The sequence below is a fragment of the Amblyomma americanum genome, chromosome 6 (genome assembly GCF_052857255.1).
Source record: "Amblyomma americanum isolate KBUSLIRL-KWMA chromosome 6, ASM5285725v1, whole genome shotgun sequence".
Classification (NCBI taxonomy): domain Eukaryota; kingdom Metazoa; phylum Arthropoda; class Arachnida; order Ixodida; family Ixodidae; genus Amblyomma; species Amblyomma americanum.
The window spans coordinates 17,311,127-17,328,095 of record NC_135502.1 but is presented as its reverse complement, the minus strand read 5'-3'; the positions used below and the strand labels follow the sequence as shown (position 1 = coordinate 17,328,095).

At 43.4% G+C, this 16,969-nt stretch overlaps 1 protein-coding gene across 1 annotated transcript in view; it reads right to left on the bottom strand.

The window, feature by feature from the left end:
- The window catches only part of LOC144136390 (methanethiol oxidase-like), a 90,442-nt gene that overhangs the window by 37,037 nt on the left and 36,436 nt on the right, over nt 1-16,969 (bottom strand). The window contains exons 3-5 of the mRNA XM_077668673.1: nt 6,726-6,911; nt 4,840-4,957; nt 1,848-2,030 (exon numbers count right to left, since the gene is read on the bottom strand). Of these exons, the coding sequence (XP_077524799.1) occupies nt 1,848-2,030; nt 4,840-4,957; nt 6,726-6,911 (487 nt within the window). The remainder of the gene's footprint in view (nt 1-1,847; nt 2,031-4,839; nt 4,958-6,725; nt 6,912-16,969) is intronic.

Sequence of the window (16,969 nt, the reverse complement as noted above, 5' to 3'; positions counted from 1 at the left end):
CAGAATGGTTCTCGAGAAGTAAATGACGCGTTAGTGCGCGAATTCTGATGGTGTCCTCCCTCTCTTTCTGCGCCAATCAATCAATCGATCAAACAATCAATGAACCTTTAGCGAACAGCAAGGCAATGAAAAAGAAATTTATTCTACGCAACAGGGGGGACCTGTAAAGAAGTTGCAGCTTTGATCAAAAGCACTAGTGCCGAAATATCGAATTTGTTTAAAATTACTTCAGTGGCTTCTTTGCGGCTTTGGCTCCTTATTCGTTTCAGTGTGTTGCAAAAGTCTGAAGGCTCCAATCCTGCTTTGGCGAAGACAATGATGCCATTATTTTTTTTGCAACAGATGTTAAATTGCATGACTAAAGAATAGAAAGGAAAAAAACTCCACTGTGTCGTGGCTTCACCGAGCTACCCCCCCCCCCCAAAAAAAAAAAAGAACATTACACTGCAAGGTATATGATTGTGTAGATGACGATGACTTTGCATTTTTGTATTTTTGTATAATGAAAAGGAAACATGTTACTCCTCAAGTGTCACGACCCACCACTGTAACAGCCCCACGGCCAACAGAGTTTGCAAATAAAATAAATAAATTATTTATTTCAGCACGAAAAGCATGTTTCATTTCCCTGCCATATTTTGACGCCCGGAATCTGCTGCACCAAAAACAGCATCCGACAGTATACCATCGCATGTTTAAACTTGCACCCACTAAAATCATGGAGTGTCAATACTAGGGCTTGGGATTACGTATCCAGGGGACATATTTACAAAAAAACTTGTAGTTCAAGAACGATTCTTGAATAGGTGCCGTTCGTGTACTAGCCGCTGACATCAGTCAGTGATAAATGGTAAGCCACAGCATAATGGGTACATACGGCCTAAAGGCTCCATGTATGACCATCACAGGATGGGTCGCTCCATAACATAAGTGATCGCTGCATGCGATATCCTCCTCTGCAATCAGTTATGCATGCGACTTCTGACTTTGTGTGTCGACAGCTTTGTACAACACGTGCGCGCAGTGGATGCCGCCAGTTTCTGACGAGACGCTCATCACCAAGCGACACTAGTACACTCTACCCACAGCTATAAAGTAGATACTTATGCAGGTTGGCCCCTCGTTTCTCTCGATAGAATAATCCAATACTCTATGCAAACGCCTTCTGTTCCAATAGCCGATGGCAGTGTAGGCCCATAAGTGCAGATACGTACTTTCAGTAACAATCAATAAATACGAGTCCAAGCCAGAGAATATCAAAAATTTTCAACAAAAGAGCTCATCTTATAACCGCAGACACTTAATAAATAAAGTAGGAAATAGTGAACTTGTTTCATAAAAGTAGGAGAAGTTTGCAGTAAACGCAAATTCAACGGCTGTCTTTACTTGTATGCACATCTAAATGTACACCCCTCCGCCCCCCTTTCTTTTTTTCTTTACGCAAATGGGCAAGCCGGCGACGGCAAACCTTTCGGGTGATCCAAGATTACGCTAATAGCGTTCTTACGTTACTAGCAGATATCACTAAAATATTTATGAACAAAGTGTGATTTCGAAAGATTGCGAGCAAAACAGCAGGTTTGTGATGTGTAGGGCTGGTTGATTCACGATCATGTTGGCAACAGTGTGAAGACGGGACGCACAGATAGATACGCAATCCGAGCACTGACATGCAGCACTGTACGCAAAGAATAGCTGCGCAGGGCATGAAGAACGACAGAAGCGAAAAGGCCCGATGTAGAATCAATGAACTTCACAACATTTCTGAAACAGCTGATGACTGCGGGGCATTGGCGAGTACCACCTGCACTGTTCGGATTATCCGAGAGTGCAAACGGGATGCTTGCCTTGCTCGACGTCGGTCATGTTGAACCCCTTGCGGAAGGCGGAAGGCGCCCCCCACTGGCTGCTGACCATGACGTTGTGCCGGGGCTGGTACCAGAAGTCGTAGCCGAAGTCGGAGACGTCGAGCTGTGGCTGCCAGGTGCCGCGTACGTTGAATGTGCGCTCTTCCAGCAGAAGAAAGCTCCCTGCATTCGTATAAAGTGAATAATCCCATATATCCAAACGGACCATTGCATAAGTGAAAGAACAAAAATGTTATTTTGTACTCCCAGTCCATCGTTCTAGTCATGTTTCGACGACTCCTCTGCAAGCACACAAAGGATGTGCTGGATTAAAACTGGTAGCCCAATTTGTCCAAGCTGCTTTGTCCGCCGAGCGAGCCAGCGCTCCCAAAAGGTCGAGCGCAGATTTTGAAGAAAGTGGTGTAAAACCACTGATTGATTTCCATGGCGTGTTGTTTCTCACGAGTAACGGGACTAGTCTGCAGGTGTAAAACGAACTAGCGCCTTTTGGAGACGGAAACTGTAGTGTAGAAGAAATGAAACGTTTCTTCTTTTCTAGACAGAAGATAATTTCTCGATGGTAAACAATGCCGTTGTATGCCACAACCTAAAGCATCTTCTGTCACCTGGTGACCTATGGGAGTACTCTTATGTAGGTCGGAAATAGCCTACAGGGCATATTACAAGGCAAAAAAGGGCTTAGCTATATCGGCATACACCTGCCCAATTCTTTAACAGTGCCATGGTCGTACAGCACTCTGTGGCATAGAAGAGCCACAAAACACTCTGAAAACAGAATGCATGTTGGTATTCTCTCACGTTTCGCCGCTTCGCTTCCTCACAAGCCGCTGCACGGCCACTTGATCGACAGTCGGGGGATACTGTGTACAAACCAAGTTAAAGAGCATAGCTCATGAGGATGGTGATTTTAGTATTTCCATGACACTGCTGAACGCGGACGCGACCAGCCACTTTCATGAAGAGCATCAGTCACCTTCATTTGAGCCAGAAAAAGTGGAAACCCGATGTATGAGGAGGAAAAAAAAGATGACGCGCTGAGCTATCATTTTTTACGCGGCGATTTAACGTTGCGAATTATTAATGCGCTCTTAACATTGCTTCAGGATGTGTTACGCTAGCCCTCTGTGAACTTCGTAGCCATTTTATAAATGCTTGCTTGCACAGCCCGATGGCAAAAACTAAGGTAAAATGCCATCAAAATTTGATGGTCAGAGATGGCGGCTGCCGCGGCGGCCGCGAGCAGCGGCTATATTTTTCCGCTTATTTTACTTTTTGTTTGTTTTATACTAAAAGAATCTGAGCAGAAAAGCCCATGTATAAAGAGAACCTTTTAAAATTATATACCGTATTTATTAGTAGTTATTACCCTGATTACCCTAGATTGCTTCAAATAAAGGCAACTCCACCCCTGTCACAGCCCCGCATAAGCAACAACCTGCTCAATGTGATCACCGCGCAGGGCACGTTGTCGATACCGCCCATTTAACAGCCCACCAGAATGACACCGTATATCATTGGCCAGCCATCGAATGAGCAAATGTTCTGTCCCCACAAAATATGCGGGTGGAAACGTCCCGCATGAGACCTTTCGAATTTAAAAGTGAATGTCTTGGTCAAAGAGAAAGAACTAAATTTTAAAGCGATACATTTTTATAGCGGTGTTCATTGCTCGGAACACCAGACCACAAGGTAGCTGACAGCACCTTCGTCTTCCTCGCTGCTTTCTTCGCCATTGAGGATGTAATAAATAGGAGAAAGCGCAGAAAGCCTTCGAGACCAAATTTTCGTTAAAGTCGTTTCTTTCTCTTTCTTTCTATCCCAACCTGGCATGGACACTTTGGAAAGTTGCTTCGGTATATGAGAATGAAAAACAGTACGAAGGCAACGGGCGAGGCGCCAACGCTGCCCGTTCAAACAACGCGACCACACAACACTGCTGCTAATGGAAACATTCTGTTATCTCTAGTGTCTCCGCCATATACGCTGCCCCAAATGTTCCTACATACGAAGTCATACACGCATGCTGGTTCGAAGTGGCGCACTCGGTTTGTAACAACGTCCGTTAATATCATATCATCTGAACACTATCGATAAATAAATAAACAAAACAATAAATAAATGATCGCTTCAATGAATTAATGAATGAAATGCATGTCACGAGCATCCCTTTATGCTAGCATTGACGCAGTGCCTGCACTGAAACAACTCCACTTACAACTATCCAGGAGAAGGGTTTTAAATAACACTCCGGCTAATAGAAAACCTCTCCTTTCCGCAGCGTACCTGCGAAAAGCCTCACCATAAGATTCTCAAATTCTTTGCTCTTTTCGCTTCGCCTGGGATCAGCTCCTTGCTTCTGAGTTCTGCGCAAGCCGCGAAAAACTATCGCCTAATAAAGAATACGTAATGCAGAGTAGTCCTTTTTTGGGTGAACGAGAGAGATAAATAATTTTATTTGTGTGCTAATTTTGCACACTTCGAGGCAGGCATTATGTCTTTTGAAGCGCATTGTAGTTCTAGGAGAACGTCCTATAGCGGGCTAATTAGTTCTACATTTCTCGTTCTGTCCTCCAGAAGGTTGTACACAGAATGACTTTGCCCAACACTATAACAGCAAGCACTCCCAGAATATTTCCTTTCATGCTCCTTTAAAAGTATCTGCATGTATCCTTTGTCTCTCAAAGCGGCGCGCTTCATGAAGCTCGTTTAGTATATATGCTCACTTTCTTTTCCCTTTTTCGTTCTTCTAGTTTCATTTTATTTTTATTAATTTTTTTATTTTAATTTTTTAAGGCAAGGAAGGTGTATCTGTGTGCTTACTTCAGGTGCCCTATCTCATTTTCCCCCGAAGCAAGCACGCGCCCTTCTATTCGTGCTCGTTAATCTTTCCTTTCTACCCTTGTTTTTCAGAATAATGACGATAACAAGAAGGAGGAAAAGCAGGCGCTCAGGCCCCGGAGAAGGGCCGCACCTTTGGCGTTCTCATTCTCGTCGCCCATGGTGCTGATCATCACCTCTCCGCTGGCCAGGCAGTGGGGCGTGTGCGGGGCAGACAGGCCTTCCCGGTGCAGTTCGTCCGCCTCGATCACCTGCGCCGTCCAGGTCGCGAGAAAGCGTGTCAGTGTAACTGTCTTGGGGGGAATGAGTTCCAGACAAACAGAGCTGCTAAACACGCGCACAACAATCCCAGTGGCGAACTATTATCGTGCGTCTTGCTAGCCATGCTAGTGCATGTGAGCGTGTGTATGTGTGTGTGCCTGCAACAACAATATGGACGTGGCATCACTCGCTTCGTGTTGCTGCGCTACTCCACCTGCGTGAGTGATGCCGACGAAGTTTTGTGGGTCGATACAGGACAGATAGCAACAATAGAGACCCATGAAATGTTGGCGTGATCTGGCCCAAATGTTCCCGTTCTCAACGCCTGTCATATTTCTTCATGGCCTACATATATTTTCCCAGTTCAATGTTGCCTTATCTGTCACTCGTTACAGTTTTTAGGCGTACCAGCACTAACCAGCAAATCCACTGGGCATGCTCTGGTTAGTCAGGCCGCTTCTGCTCATTTACGGCCTGACACTGTTTCCCAAATAAAAATAATGGCAAACGACCCAGCTAAGAACCGAATACGCCGGTATGTTCTGGTTAGCCAGGCCGTTTATACTCATTTTTAGCCTAATACTGCTTCCCCGATAAAAATATTTGCCAAGTTTTATCGTTTAGCATTACACAGGGTGTTTCACCTAAGACGTTACACAATTTTTAAAGATAGGTTTTTTTTAGTTAGAAGAACGCTTTCTTCGCCATAGCATTGTTAGCTGTATAATGTATCAGAATACAACTAAGACATGCAGGTTGGTTAACTAATATTGAATAGTAAGTTTTTACTTATTGCTGTAAGGCTCCTCAATTTTGAGAGGCGTGTAGCCCACCGTAATTAATACCCATATCAGTTTTTAGAATTCTGAAAACGCCCTTAAATTCGGCGCTGTGGCCCAACAAATTTTGGCTATTTCAACAAGTTACGTGCACTGGAGAGGTTGCCTTTCCTACAAGCTTCTCGAAAGCGATGTCTTTTGGCGCGAGTTAGCCAAAATTTGTTAGGCCACAGCGCGGAGAGTAACCATGTTTTCGAAATTCTAATAACTGCTATGGGTGTTAATTGCGGTGGGCTACACGTCTCTCAATAATTTAGGAGCCTTACAGTAATACTTAAAATTTTAACTATTCATTATTAGTTGGCCAGCCTGGTAGCTAGCACGTCTGAGCTGTGATGTACTACACCGCTGACATTGATGCGCCGAAAAAAGCGTTCTTCTAATCAAAAAGCGTACTTTTTAAAATTTCATAAAGTATTAAGTGAAACACCCTGTATTTGCTATTAACTCCATGGAGAGTGTGGTGAATAACAAGTCATGAGCAGTACTTGTGGGCAAAATTTTAAGGAAGAAAAAAGAAAATAAGAGGCTTGAACTTTTTACACACATCCTTCTCATCACCCCTCCTTAGAGCTGGAAACATTCCCCCAAAAACAAGTTTCCTTTTCGTCGCACTTCTTCAGGTCCGCAAAAGCGGACACAGGTCAGGTACTTCTGGGTCCAAAAAACTTTTTTGGGTCGAGCAAGAATAGTGTTATTGATTAACACTGACGAGATTGTCCCTGTGATCAGAAACACCAGTAGCGTCGACATGGAGGCCACGTGGAAAACAGTAGACAAACCTCCACGGAAAGCAAGGAAAATGAGGACGTGTCGCGCAGCACGTTGAACCCCCCAGTCATCATTAGGGAGAGGGCAGTGTGGCTCGCCTATATTCGTGCGTCTTACGAAACACGAGCTGAGTGCTTGGCGGGCGCACCTTGAACAAGGTCGGCTTCCTGGGATTGTGTGCAAGGTCTACGATGTAAACGCGGTCGCTGTCGAGGGCCGGCATCACCAGCTTGTCGCGCCGCTTGCTTGGGTTGCCGTAGCAGCTGCTGCACGTGTTCCAGTTCATGTGGTGAAGGCTGTCGCCGCAGTATGGCATCTCCAGGCGATGAACAACCTGCGAACACCAATTTTGTGCACACATAGAGGTCAACTACGCGAAAAGTCGCAAAATTATGCTTTTTACAGCATTGACATACCTGTACAAGGTCGTCTCTTGTACTTTACTAGAACCTGCGGCTTATGTCCTTGGTTTACAAATTTCACAAAGAAAGTAACACCTTTTGCAAGAATGCTTATGTTCAAGCTTTGTTTTATTCCTCGCTGCCTGACAATCTGCTGTGCGCGCACTCATGGTGCATTTTTTAAAGGATCGTTATTCTTAAACCACTCCGCAAGAAGTACATGGTCACCGTGATGTCTTGCCTTTTTGCTGTGCACATTTTTTTAGCGTTGTTTACCCTTGAACTTTCGAACTCGGAAAGTTAGCATTCTTTTTCTGAATGTTTTTCAAGGCGGTCATAGCGCATAAACTTAACTGTTATGAACACTTGGAGAGCGAGAGTTAAAGGATTCTAAAAATGTGAATGGTTACTAAGTATGAACATATGATATCAATTGTGTTTAACGTATTGAAGATCCACATTGGTGAACTTCGGCAATAGCAAGAAAAGCGAAATGACAAAAATAAACATAAGGTAACAAAAACAACAACACGCCAACAGAATTTTTTTAGTTCTTACTAGTCTTTAAAGATCATTACAGAGTTGTTTTTTTTTCTTTTTTACGAACTCATAGCCTCTGAGTTTCTTTTGTGTTTTACGATCATAACAATAGGTGAAGATTTACCTTTCAACACGAAAGGTTACAAGAACACTTATATTAATTTCCTTCTAAATTAGCAAAATGAACGCTCTTGTTGGTGAGGAAAAAAATATCAAACAGTAGATGATGATGGATACTTTCGTGTTGCAGCGCACCCTCCTCAATGTTTTTTCCTCCACGCGACACTCATCATCACCGTGTCTTTACAAGCAATTCCTTAAGAATCACTGAGAACAGAAGTTAGCCTGCATATAGAGGTTACCGCTTTCGAACGTCAAACACGCCACTTTCACTGAAAACAATGATTCTTATATGATCAAAAAGACCCGAATGTGAAATATACAGGTGTCACCATCATCGGCCGATTTCGCAAATACACAGCCTTTCCCTCTAAAACGTTGATCACAAAGCTCTTTCTGGTTTATTCGGGACGAGTTTGAAGCAAGTGGCGGGAAAATTTTTAAATGCCATTTTCTCAGCAATAAAACTGCCTTTTGATGCCGGATAAACATTAATATACCCAGAAAGAGCATACGGTTTTTAATTAGAACGAAAATTGGATGGAGTTCGTACTCAGGGCCCCATTCAGACGCAAGAGCTGGTTACGCATAAATAAGGATACACTGCCTACTGTAAAAATCTGCTATAGGTACAGGTGGTATAAAGTGTTAAAGAGGCCGTACCCAAACGAATACAGGTTCCCTATCTTGCTCAAGCCCAGCCGCGCTCTAGCCCTGGGTGCGTGGAATGAAATTGCCTGATTTCCCACTGTGTTGATGGAACACTGTACCCACATATAAGCAGAGCTGAAAGTGTCCCAACCGCTGTGTTCTTTTTTTTTTTTCATTGAATGCTGACAGTTCCAAACTCAAACATCTTTTCACAGAGCGTGACTGAAGAGCGTGGCCATGCATTGCCGGCCGGTGTCAATTTCCCCCATCTTTCTTTTCCATTTTTATTTTTCTACGGATTGCCCTCTTCACTGGCGTTATTGCATTTGGAGTATTTTTGTGAGGTGGCTGTGAGCCTTCTTCCTTCGTTTCTCCGCGCTCGCTCCAGCGTCTGCCTTCCGTAATGGCGGAGGCAACCGGAGCGCTTGAAATGACTCCAGACTTCGGTAAAGTAGCTTTGCCACAGCAAAGAACGTTGCGTGGCAGTGCTTGCTTTACAGGATGAAAAAAAAAAAGGCTAAAGATAGACGGAAGCTTTTAGGGCTAAAATTGGAGAAGGGGACTCCAGTTAGGTTAGCTCCTATTCTATATTTCAGACTTCGGGAAAGAGAATAAGCGGCAAGGAAAATTATATAGAGGCCACGGGCGGACGTACTGCATTCAAGTAATGGAGAAACCCGGCCGCTCATGCAAATTAAAAGTGAAGGAACTTAAGATAAGCAGAGTGAACAATGATATGGAGTTATAAATGAAAGCGGAAAAATAAAATAAAACGTGGTTGAAAGACACAAGTCGCAGAAGAAAATACGTGAAGGGGCGAAATATGCTCGGGCTCCAATGTCAACAAAGATAGACAAATAGCAAATACGAACATAAAAACGGACGCGAAAATGACAAGAAAACAGACAACTGGGACAATAAAAGATGTCTGCTGCCATCGCCTCAGTCGCTGAAACTAAAAACATGCTAATCAATGTCAGGGTTTGGGATTTCGCAGACGATCAATAATGAAGAACCAGAAGAAGAGGTCGGGAACAGGTCTGTTATTAGCCCCAGTAAAAAAGGAAGAACACGTGATGTTCATGCTTTTCCGAACAACAACAACATTTTCCCGTATAGGATTTCTCGCCGCTCGGAGTCCTGTCACATCGCGAGTTTTATTGGGTTGTTTTTCTGTTACATTATAGAACTTCCGGTGTATTTTCATTATTGTACGTACACATAATTACCTGCATTATTAGCAAAATTTTCATTGCCTTGAACTCAAACAATATGAACACTTGTAAAGGCAGCTGATCGCAATGATACCGAACATCACAATAGTCGTCGTCTGCCTTACTCACCTTGCCAAAAATTTGTTCTCCGTATGTTTTGGTGGCAGAATTAGTTGCTCCGAACAAATACCGACATTGATGCTTCGTAATCGATCAATTTGCCAGGGACTTGGGACGGCTTTACGGTGTTTTCGTAAGGCGGAAATTTTCATTTTTCTGCTTTTTATTTTCTTCGAACATCCCCAGAATGCAGATGGCGCAAGTGTTAGCCATGCGTTTATTTATTGTGCCTGTGTATCGAAAGCATCCTTTACGTAAGATGGCATCAACGCTTGTTAATACCATAACTTGAATCTAATCTTAATTAGAAAAATGGCGCAACATCGACGACACAAACGAATGAGACGACAGACACGAGCGCCAGTGTCTTTCGTCTCGATCTTTTGCCTTCTTGACGTTATTGAACCTTTTGTTATAATTTATCTGCAGCAAGAACTAATCTGGAGACATACGTTCTTCTGCCCAATATGTCGAGAAAATATCGTATTTTTTAAGGTATACACTTTACCTGTTGACGTACGTCTGCGTTAAACGTATGTTTCGGCAATGAACCATTACCCGCCATTTTCATAGCCAGCCTGAAGTCGTGAATATTAGTTTTTGATGTACCGTGATCCTGCTGTATGTTGACAAACCTTTGACAACCCTTAGAGAGGACATCGATATTACACCGCACTGTGTTCCGTTCTTGCCACTGCAAAATGACGGCCGAGAGTCATGTGGCCTTCCTAGGCTAATAGAACTGCTCGATCATCACATGAGCCTTCTGTTAGGAGACTGTACAGAGACGCCATGGTCTATGAGGTAGCCTTCTCGATAGCTGTGTGTGTGTGTTAGTTTGAGAGCATATGCGGTGCAATGTCGAACTCCCGAATGGGTGGATCGACGCTTGCATGGCTTTCAAACTTTCAGTGAGCATATCTGAAGCACAATAACAAGGCTTTTTTTTCTTTTGGTTGATACCAGAACATAACAATCGTTAGCAACGTGTGGTCATTCAGGTGAAAACTGCTATAATTTGTCTTGTAATAAAAAAAAATGGCAGGTTCATAAGTGATTCGGCAGCACTCCGACATTTTAACTGAGCCGTTCGATTTCCGGCTCCACAAGCTATGCATGATTATCTTTACTTTGTTAACTAATGACCAGTGATGGATCCAGTTGTAAGCAAGGCAGTCGAACACTCGAAACGTTAGCCAGTTTTCGCGACTTCCGCGAGATTGAACGAGACCAGCGATACTTTCCTCGTGCTTGACTTGAATCATGGTGTACTTGGGCAACAAATTATTTCAGGTTTATAAAAACAAATAATTAAAGTTTTCCACGGGAAAGGAGCGTATCATCGCTAGACAAAAGGAATTGCGCGGTAGTTAAACTTGCACATAGTTTCGGGCAGCCCAATACCTTTGCTAGCTGCACGCGAAGGGCACACTTAACAAATCTGCTTTTCATACTGCGATTAAGCAGAAAGAAAGCACTTTGTCTAGTTTTTATGGCTTCAGAGAGGTTTCAACAGCTGTTTCGAGAGGACCTGTTTAAATTCGTGGTCAGCTAGTTTCGCGAAAATGTTTTGTTCACTTCTTAATAGGGGTGTGCGAATATTCGAAATTTCGAATACGAATCGAATATGTTTTATATTCGGTTCATATTCGTATTCGAGAAATGATATTCGTGAATTTCCGAATATTCTAAAATTCCCGAATACTCGGCAGCGATCGTATGCCGCGCAGACTTTCGCAAATTTGATTGTGGCAAAAGCGCAATATCTGGGCAAATTATCTGAATATAGAGTTTAAAGTTCCAGGAAAACCATATAAAGGCCCTGTTCTCTTTCTTCTCCATCGTTTATCGCGTGGACCGATCGCATTCCGATGCCGCTAGGCTTGACCTTGTGCGCAATTCCGCAAGTGGGCTTTCTCACATACCATACGTGTTGCGAACAAGATGGGGGCGACCCGCTTCTAACAATTGCAACAGGAAAGCGCGTATTTTTTTTTATACTTCCGTAATATGTTATCTAATTAATGCCCACACCCATGGCATTCGTTCTGTCACCTTAACTCTCAGAGCGTGACCACCGCCATCATGTTTTGGTCAACTAGCTATGCGAGAAAGCCTACTTGCGGAACTTCGCGTGAGGCTCCCAAGGGGCGAGTCGAGGTGTGACAACAGGGCCAGCGATCCTGTAAAAATCCCGCGTATTGCATGGTGCACAGTAATCCATGCACCTATTAAGTGGGCCTAACGGCAGGCGTAACAATTTTCGGATAGCCCCTGTCACTAGGTCAAAAAAATAACCTGGCCGCGCAGTTTTGGTTTCTGAGCTTACGTTCGCGATGTCTTCCAGCACGCCGAAACTCTGTGCTCGTCACGGGATTACAGATGTTTGCACGATAGAGCCACCTCATAAGACTACCGCATTTTCGGTTTTTTTTTTCGGGGCTGCGAGGCATTTTATAAATCGACCTTCAAATAACCTGGGCAGTTCTGTCGGTTCTTTGAACTCCGAATTAATGAGGTTTTACTAGCCATCATGTTATTTTTGTTTCCAGTCTTGTCATGCTATGAATTTCATTTTGCCTGACCACATTACAGGTTGGACACTGTTATGCAGTTCAATTAAGTAATATACATTTTTGCGCACATCATGTTTTTTTATATATTGCTCAGGGAATCTAGTTTTGTTTATTTAAGTTGCAAAGGCCATAGACTATTTTGAAAAAAATATGAGCAACAATTTTTGCTTGTCTATCTATCCTGAATTTATTTTTTGTGCTGACCAGATATTCGATATTCGAAGCCATTTTTTCTTCATATTCGTATTCGATTCGTATTCGAAAATTTTGATATTCGCATACCCCTACTTCTTAACCAAAAACTATGGCAAGTGATCATCTTAACTAGAAAAAGTTTATAGTTTTTTTGTTTTACTGCCAACTATTTCGGATCCTTGCGGTATTAATGTTATCTTTCATAGTTGGGGTCTCTCTCTAAATGGTGCGCAAAGCCTCGATGGTTATTGGCCTTTTCTTAGGTTTGGTTAACTTCACTGGCGTAAATTAGGTATTTCAAGCGAAAAATTCGAAAATTGGCCTATGCTTTCGTCCAGGCTTTACTGAACGTTTTATAGCGCGCACTAATCCTCCCAGAGCGCTGCACTAATCTAGTGAGGCAGGGTGTAGACCTTCCATGAACATGCCACATACGTGCAAGATATTAAAATAGGCGGTCGGTCGGCAAAAGAAAAACAAACATTTTCCAATTAGTTTTCGGCACATCTGCCTATTTATCTACGTCCTTTCGAGACTAGAAGATGAAAAGAGCTTTTTGTGCCTCTGGGACTGTACGACCCGAGTCAAGTTAAGTCGCGTTCTTGGCCCATGTCAACTAAAAAAGAAAATCGCAAAAATGGCGGGAAGCGATAGTCGGGCAATTTCGAGTCAATGAACGGAATTAGGAGTTTTTCCGGTATTTATTTTCGTTCACAAAGAAAATAAACATCGCGAGGACAACACACACGTTTAGGCCCTCTATCAAACTGCCGACCCCTATCTCTTCAAAACTGCGAACTTTTTTTTTTTTGTGCCCGAGACGCAAGCCTAAATAACTAGGCCTACACCCTGCCTCACTAGATTAGTGCAGCGCTCTGGGAGGAATAGTGCGCGCTATAAAACGTTCAGTAAAACCTGGCCGAAAGTATAGGCCAATTTTCGAATTTTTCGCTTGAAATACCTAGTAGAACACATTTATCTTAAGCTGTGCCACCACTTATTTCCTATAAAAAAGACGCCGACAATGTATAGCGCGGAGGAAAGCTGTTTTGTCGCTGCACCGTCATCCAGGAACAAAATATGGTAATGTGAGTGCATAGAGATCGGTGAACTCTATGCCATTGTGAAACGTACAAATACATCGGGAGACGCTGAAACACATGCCACGAACTGCTTTTGTTTGAAAGCTTGCACAGCACCAAATACACCTGGCGCCTCCTGCTAGGAATCCCGCGTTTCGTTCGTTGACGACTGTACGGTAAAGCGCTCCCGAAATATTTGACTGATACTGGCTCCACCTTTCGCACCACTGCACGGTTATAGTGAGGCGCTGTGTAAACAAAGACAGAAAGGCTCGCTGGCAATCAAAACTTCCCCACAACGCAGAAATGATGAGCTATGAACCCCCCCCCCCCCCCTCCCCCTCAGTTAGGTTCGATGAGCAGGGACGTCGAAGCCAGTGGTCCAGGCACGGTGGCGGCTCCACCGGGAAGCGATAAGTCTCCGTAGTTTGGCGGACGGGAAATGAAGAGAAGTAGTCCCACCCGACCAACCAGAGAAGGCGGGGGACGAACGCTTTGCACGCTTTCTGCTTGGCTTCTCTTATTTTCAAAGTCGGAGCTTCCAACGAGAGAAGGGGGCAATCCGAGGCGATCCCGCAGCCGTGTCGCATTGTTCGCAGAGTTTGCCCCAGCTTGCGCCAAACCAACCGCGTATTTTTGGGCGTTTTTGTGCGTCATTGGAAAACATGGTGCGTGACGGGCGGGCTTCCCGAAGGCGCAGCTTTAATTTGAGGTACAAGAAATCAACATAAACCAATATCTAACAGCAGTAGTGTGTTTGTGTTGGCGTGCGGACGCGTTTAAATTTTGGCTCGAAAGAGAATTCTTGAACCGTCGCGTATTGAAAAACCGCTCGCAATTTCAAAGTGCTAAGCGCCGAAAGTGAGTGAATGAAAAAAGACAAGCGAAATAACGGTGATGAAATAAAAAAAAAAGCTTTCATGTTCAAAAAGTAAGTCTCCCACACTTGAAGAAGAAAGTAATGACTTTTTTTTATCAAAGTTGACGCTCTAAAGTGTGATGTGGGGCTGAGGTGTTTTAGAGAGCATGTGGTTCCTAGGGTGATCTTTTCTGGAGGTTTTGAAGTTTTATCTCGTGTCAAGTATTGTCAAATACTAACACAAGTTGTATATTTTTTTCTCTGTATGAATCCCTACGATTAAATCCCTGCCATTAAAGCAAACTATTCAGTTATTACATGCAAGACCGTTCTTTGACAAGAGCAGTCATGTTTGTTGCATGCAGCTGCCGCAGTTTAAGAAGGATCCGTAGCCTTTTGATTCCTCTCACTGCAGAGAACCGATAAAAAGTTTTGAAGATAAAGAACAAATAAAACATGACTAAAATGCGAGAAACCATCTGCAACACACTCATATTTCCGACGCCTGTTATGTCCGGCGCCTCAGCTAACATACAAAATTTTAAAAAATTGGCAGTTTGTGTCAGTATTGTTAGCGGCAGCCTAGAGGGAAGAGGAATATTTTTAATTAATGCAACTGAAACTGAAATGATTTAGTGTAGGCAACTATTTTACCTCTTAAACATTTGAAAATTGGAGGGGAACTTAAGCTGCGCCTTAAGGGTATAACACGACACTTTATGTGTTAATGCCCATATATGCAGACTTGGTCATTCAGAGTTAATGAGTCCTCGGAGTTGAAATCTGGCCTATAATTGAATCACAAACGCTGAGCTTGTCTCTAGAGCTCAAATTCTAATTGCTTCGGCTGCATGCTGCCCGCCACTTACGCGAGAAAATGTCTGTTCTTTTTACACCTCTCATAATTTGGCAATTTTTACCATCAACTACGTCAATGACGAGCCTTTTCTAAACCGTAATGTGCTGTCGTCGCAACGTCACTTGAAGTTTATTTCTGTCTCCGATGGCTGCGAACACGTCAGAAATTAAAGAAAAAAATACCGCCTGCAGAAAAAAAAAAGTTGAAACTGCAATCAAGCATGCGTGCACAATAATCAACTGAAAGTTAATTATCAGGGAATGCAATAATTATGCCCCTGCATCTTGCTGCAGAATAAAATTAATCCCACCGCCAGTGTATAATCTGACCTCCTTTAATTTCAATCACGGAGACTAGGGCAGCTCTGTGGTCCTTCAGTAGCACAGTACTGATCCTTGCTCCCTCCCCTCCCCCTTTGCACACACAATCTAATCCCAGAAACAAATTATCAGGAGACCAAAATACATGCTATCCACCCTACTGTGGCTATTAGGCAAACTAGGCGACAACGACAGCATGCAAAAAGAAAAACGAGTTAAGGAAACATGGAGAAGCCGACAAATGCAATGAGGTTTCAGCAGAAGTCCAAGTCAATTTTCTGACAGACGCTAACTGTTCTGTAGACCTAGTCCCGTACTGCACTACTCCGATCGAAACCACCGCCAAAGCAGATCGATCCCGCTGACGGATGCGTAATCGCTGACAGAATGAAGCGAAAAAAAAGAACGAGCAACTGTTGACTGCTTGGCTTCGTAACCTAGGCAGCCATCGGGAAGCGAAGTTTGCGATACAAACTGTATCTGTAGAAGTCGCCTGTTTTCTCCCTAGTCAAACGCAGTAAATTATTTATGTCAGATATGTATAAGATTGAAAACATATCAGACTGGAACAGCTTAATGGCTACATTTCATCTCTTAGGACGATTGAAGCCATTACTTTAATCTACAGGAATGAACGGCCAAATCACGTTTTTATTTTTTTATTTTTCGTGTATTTCATAAATCTGCTTCTATACATGGAGCTTTCCTTTAAACAGTTGTAAGGTTTCTTGACGTAGTTAATACAGCACGTGTTCTGTGTTTTCAAAACTCAATTTCCCGGGTTCGAACCCGACCGCGGCGGCTGCGTTTTTATGGAGGAAAAACGCTAAAGCGCCCGTGTGCTGTGCGATGTCAGTGCACGTTAAAGATCCCCAGGTGGTCTAAATTATTCCGGAGCCCTCCACTACGGCACCTAATTCTTCCTTTCTTCTTTCACTCCCTCTCTTATCCCTTCCCTTACGGCGCGGTTCAGGTGTCCAACGATATATGAGACAGATACTGCGCCATTTCCTTTCCCCAGCCCAAACCAAACCAAACCAAACCAGTGCAACGGCTTTGGTGATTTTCCAAGATTTTTGCTGAGAACATTTTTTTTGTATTTTCATGTACGCCCCTCTTTCATAGGCTCAAGCCTGCAATATTCCGTTGATAAATGAAATAACGACTGAGCCTTCGAACGTTCCATATTTGACTTTTCCAGTCTAATGTTAGCTCATTTGCCAATACCGAATACAATTCAACGTTGTATCGGCGCTATAGCGGATGTGAACCAATCCATCTCATTTCAGCATTGCACTGCTTACGGCACAAAACGACAGACGTTTGTGAAACCAATCAATACAGCAAGCTGAAAGGCCAAGGTGCAAGCTCCTGCTATCTCAGCGTTTTCTTCACTATCCTTTTCAGTCGCGCAGACAAGAGTGACTATCGCAAACCGAATCCTTTTCAAGAATC